Source organism: Solanum dulcamara, chromosome 4 (assembly GCF_947179165.1).
Source record: "Solanum dulcamara chromosome 4, daSolDulc1.2, whole genome shotgun sequence".
Classification (NCBI taxonomy): domain Eukaryota; kingdom Viridiplantae; phylum Streptophyta; class Magnoliopsida; order Solanales; family Solanaceae; genus Solanum; species Solanum dulcamara.
Window position 1 is genome coordinate 57250566 of NC_077240.1, and position 4101 is coordinate 57254666.

Below are 4101 nucleotides of genomic sequence, written 5' to 3' on the forward strand. Positions count from 1 at the left end.
TTAAAAATGTCTATCTATTAAGATAGTGATTTAAAAAAAAAATATTATAGGTCGGTCAAAATTGGGTGTCAACAGCTTGCCCCTTCTTTGCTTGGGAATGAGGGATGAATTGACGAGCAAAGAAATTTGACGGAGTAGCCAATTTTGTCCGACCGATGAGACAACCTCGGAGGGACCTAATGAAATGAGTGAGAGTTGCAAAAATATTGCGGCCGATACTTCAGTTTCAAGTTGCCTACATATCTCTGGTTATACGAGAATCAGGCTGTGTGTAGTTCTGGATTATAGAATCACAACAAATTTTGATCGAATTCAAAAATTTGCCCAGTGTTGGATTATGGTGACACCGAGTTCTTATGAGTGATGAACGTATGGAGATGTTAGCACGAATAGAACGAATATGATCAACGCTCGAACCGAGATTATTAGCCTATTCTAGGATGTGGAAAATCAGGTTGGAGGTAATTCTAAGAAACCAACTCGAAATGAGAAATGCTCTATAGTAATTGGTACTGAAGACCTATGGGAGAGAAAAGAACATGAATTTTCAAAACAAATTGCCCCAGTATCGAGTCATGGTGATGCTTGAGACATGAAAGAGTCATGCATAAAATTCAAATTCAATATTCGAAAAAATCGAGTCTAGTTGAGTTTCGATAGAGAATCCTTGGGGTAGCTAGGGATGCTTGTCATTCCATTAGCTTGCTCTATTTTGTTGCTTAATGGGAGTTCCATGTAGTAATGTGGTGTCCTCCGTCTGGCGGAGTGATTGTAATGTAAACGCCTTCATCCGGCGGTGTAGAGCTTGTAAATGTAATGCCTATATCCGGCGATATAAAACTTGTAAATGTAACGCCTGTATCTAGCGGTGTAAAACTTGTAAATGTAACGCCTGTATCCGACGGTGTAAGACTTATAATGTAACGCCTGTATCCGGCGATGTAAGACTTGTAATGTAACGCCTGTATCCGGCGATGTAAAACTTGTAAATGTAACGCCTGTATCTGGCGGTGTAAAACTTGTAAATGTAACGCCTGTATCCGGCGGTGTAAAATTTGTAACGTAACGCCTGTATCCGGCGGTGTAAAACTTGTAAAGTAACGCCTGTATCCGATGATGTAAAACTGCAAAATAACGCCTGTATCCGGCAATGTGAAACTGCAAAGTAACTCCTGTATCCGGCGGTGTGAAACTGTAATGTAACGCCTGTATCCGACGATGTAAAACTTGTAAAGTAACGCCTGTATCCGGCGGTGTAGAGATTGTAAAGTAACGCCTGTATCCGGCGGTGTAGAGATTGTAAAGTAATGCCTGTATCCGGCGGTGTAAAACTGGTAATGTAAATTTAACTGTAGATGTACGACGTTGTAGTATACATGCTCCTGATCGAATGAGTTTGACGAGGTTTGCTATGTACAACCTCCAGATGGTGGAGTTTGGATTGTTTGGTATATACATCGTCCAGACGTCGAAGTTTGGACGATATTTGTTATATACAGTCTTCAGACGGTGGAGTTTGAATGATGTTTGCTATATACAGCCTCCAGACGGCGGAGTTTGAATGATGTTTGCTATATACAGCCTCCGATGGTGGAGTTTTGACGACGTTTTGCTATATACGATCTCTAAATGCCAGAGTTTGCATGGTGTTCGCTATATACAATCTTCGATGGATAGAGTTTGCACGGTGTTAGCTATATACATCCTCCGATATTCGAAGTTCGAACGGTGATTGCTATATACAGCCTCCGGTCGGCGGAGTTTTGAATGGTGTTAGATGGCGTTATCCAATCGAGGGAGCTTATTTGACGCAGTTAGACGATATTCTCCGACGGAGGAGTTGTTGACGAGGTTAGAAGACAAGCTCCAATTGATGGAGTTATATTTGACAAAAGTAAACTATCCTATTTATCCTATGGGGGCCCCCTTGTCTTTAGTGTTTTGATCCGGATCTCGATCGTACCTGCAAAGATTTAAAGGGAAATCCTTTAGACAGCACATCGAAGTATAAAGTATTTCTGATAAATAAAGTAAGGGAAGAATATTTTGGCTTATGATTTTGAGAAGTCGAATGGCGTTTGTAGTCATCCTCTAGACTTGAGGTTGGCTTCCTCGATCTTTTGTTTTCCTGCGCTCAAAGAAAATTTTAGTTTGGGAGGGGCTGTTGACTTGTATCGACTCGCTGATTCAGGCCTCGTCATCAGGAACCTCCAATACCTCTATAGTCCGTCCGTATTATCTTAACCTAGAGACTTAGTAGGGGGAATAGTAGAGAAGCATTTATTTTTTTAAAAAATAAGTAAATAAATGAATAAAAATAAATAAATAAAAATAATAGTTTGTTTTTTGACAAAAGAGTATATCATATATATATATATAGATAGATAGATAGATAGATAGAGAGAGAGAGAGAGAGTAATCCTTGATCATCTTAAGGTTATGACATGATTTGGAGTCCATCGTGCTTCTCCGTATCCAAATGTAATCTTTCTTGTAGTCTTGTTCTCTGACGATGCTTCTCTTGACTTATTCGCGAGATCCTTCACGTTCTAATGATACCTAACTAAAGGAGAGTTTTCTAAGGTATGACCGAACCCTTAAGGTTGCCTACGTATCCCCAAATGGGAATCAGGTCTGCACGTAGTTCGAGGATAAGAAATGAACATTATGCAGTACAATGACCGAGCCTTACTCAGGCTGCCTACGTATCCAAATGGAATCGGGTTAGGACGTAGTTCAATTACAATAGAAAAGTGAAACTATAAAGGGACCGAATCCGGCAAGGATTGCCTACGTATCCCACCGAGGAAAGTCAGGTCGAGCGTAGTTCTAAATACATGAAAGTGATGTTTTTGGATTTTCTAAAAGAGGACCGAACCCGATGTGGGCTGCCTACGTACCCCACCGTGGGAAGTCAGGTCGAGACGTAGTTCTATTTACATGGAATTTAAGAGTAAAAAAAATGAAAGCCAGTCTTGATGTCTTCAGATGTAGTACTTCTTGATGGAGTCTGAGTTGATTGGCTTCGTGCTCACTGTGCCATCCATTTCTGCTAAGATTACTGCTCCTCCGGATAATACTCTATGAACCATGTAAGGACCTTGCCAGTTTGGTGCAAATTTCCCCTTAGCTTCTCCTTGGTGAGGAAATATCTTCTTCAATACGAATTATCCTAGTGTGAATTGTCGAGGCTTGACTTTCTTGTTAAATGCTTTGGCCATCCTGTTTTGGTAAAGTTGACCATGACAAACTGCATCCATTCTTTTCTCATCAATGAGCATCAACTATTCAATCCTGTTGCGAATCCATTCTGCATCATCTAAACCGACCTTTTGAATAATCCTTAAAGATGGTATTTCCACTTCAGCAGGTATTACTGCTTCTGAACCATAAACCAACATATAAGGAGTTTCCCCAGTGGAAGTTCTGATTGTGGTACGATAACCGAGCAGAGCATATGGTAACTTCTCATGCCATTGTCTGTGACCATCCACTATTTTCCTCAAAATCTTCTTGATGTTCTTGTTTGCTGCTTCAACTGCTCCATTCATCTGTGGCCGATAAGTTGTGGAATTTCGATGAGTAATCTTGAATCGCTCACAAATTTCCTTCATAAGATCGCTGTTGAGATTTGCCGCATTATCTGTTATAATTGATTCTGGAATCCCGAATCGACAAATGATATTGTTACGAACAAAATCTGCCACGACTTTCTTAGTTACTGCCTTATATGTTGAAGCTTCGACCCATTTTGTAAAATAATCAATAGCTACAAGGATGAAACGATGTCCATTTGATGCAGGAGGATCTATGGGCCTAATTACATCCATGCCCCAAGCGGAAAATGGCCATGGGGAACCCATAACATTGAGATCATTTGGTGCAACTCGTATAAAATCTCCATGCACTTGGCATTGATGACACTTCTACACGTATCGAATGCTATCTCTCTCCATGGTCATCCAAAAATATCCAGCTCTTAAGATCTTCTTAGCCAGAGTGAATCCATTCATATGAGGTCCACATGTTCCTGCATGTATTTCTTCTAAAAGCCTCATCGCTTCTTTGGCGTCAACACATCTCAGCAATCCTAAATCCGGA

At 40.5% G+C, this 4101-nt stretch overlaps 1 protein-coding gene across 1 annotated transcript; it reads right to left on the reverse strand.

Moving 5' to 3' along the window:
- Positions 1-3284: 3284 nt before the first annotated feature.
- Positions 3285-3863, reverse strand: LOC129884264 (uncharacterized). Its single transcript, XM_055958590.1, has one exon. The coding sequence runs from the start codon at positions 3861-3863 to the stop codon at positions 3285-3287; it is 579 nt and encodes a 192-aa protein (XP_055814565.1).
- Between the last annotated feature and the right edge of the window lie 238 nt (positions 3864-4101).

Coding starts and splice junctions, on each gene's coding strand:
- LOC129884264 (XM_055958590.1), bottom strand. CDS start 3,863: ATGGGTTCCCCATGGCCATTTTCCGCTTGGGGCATGGATGTAATTAGG.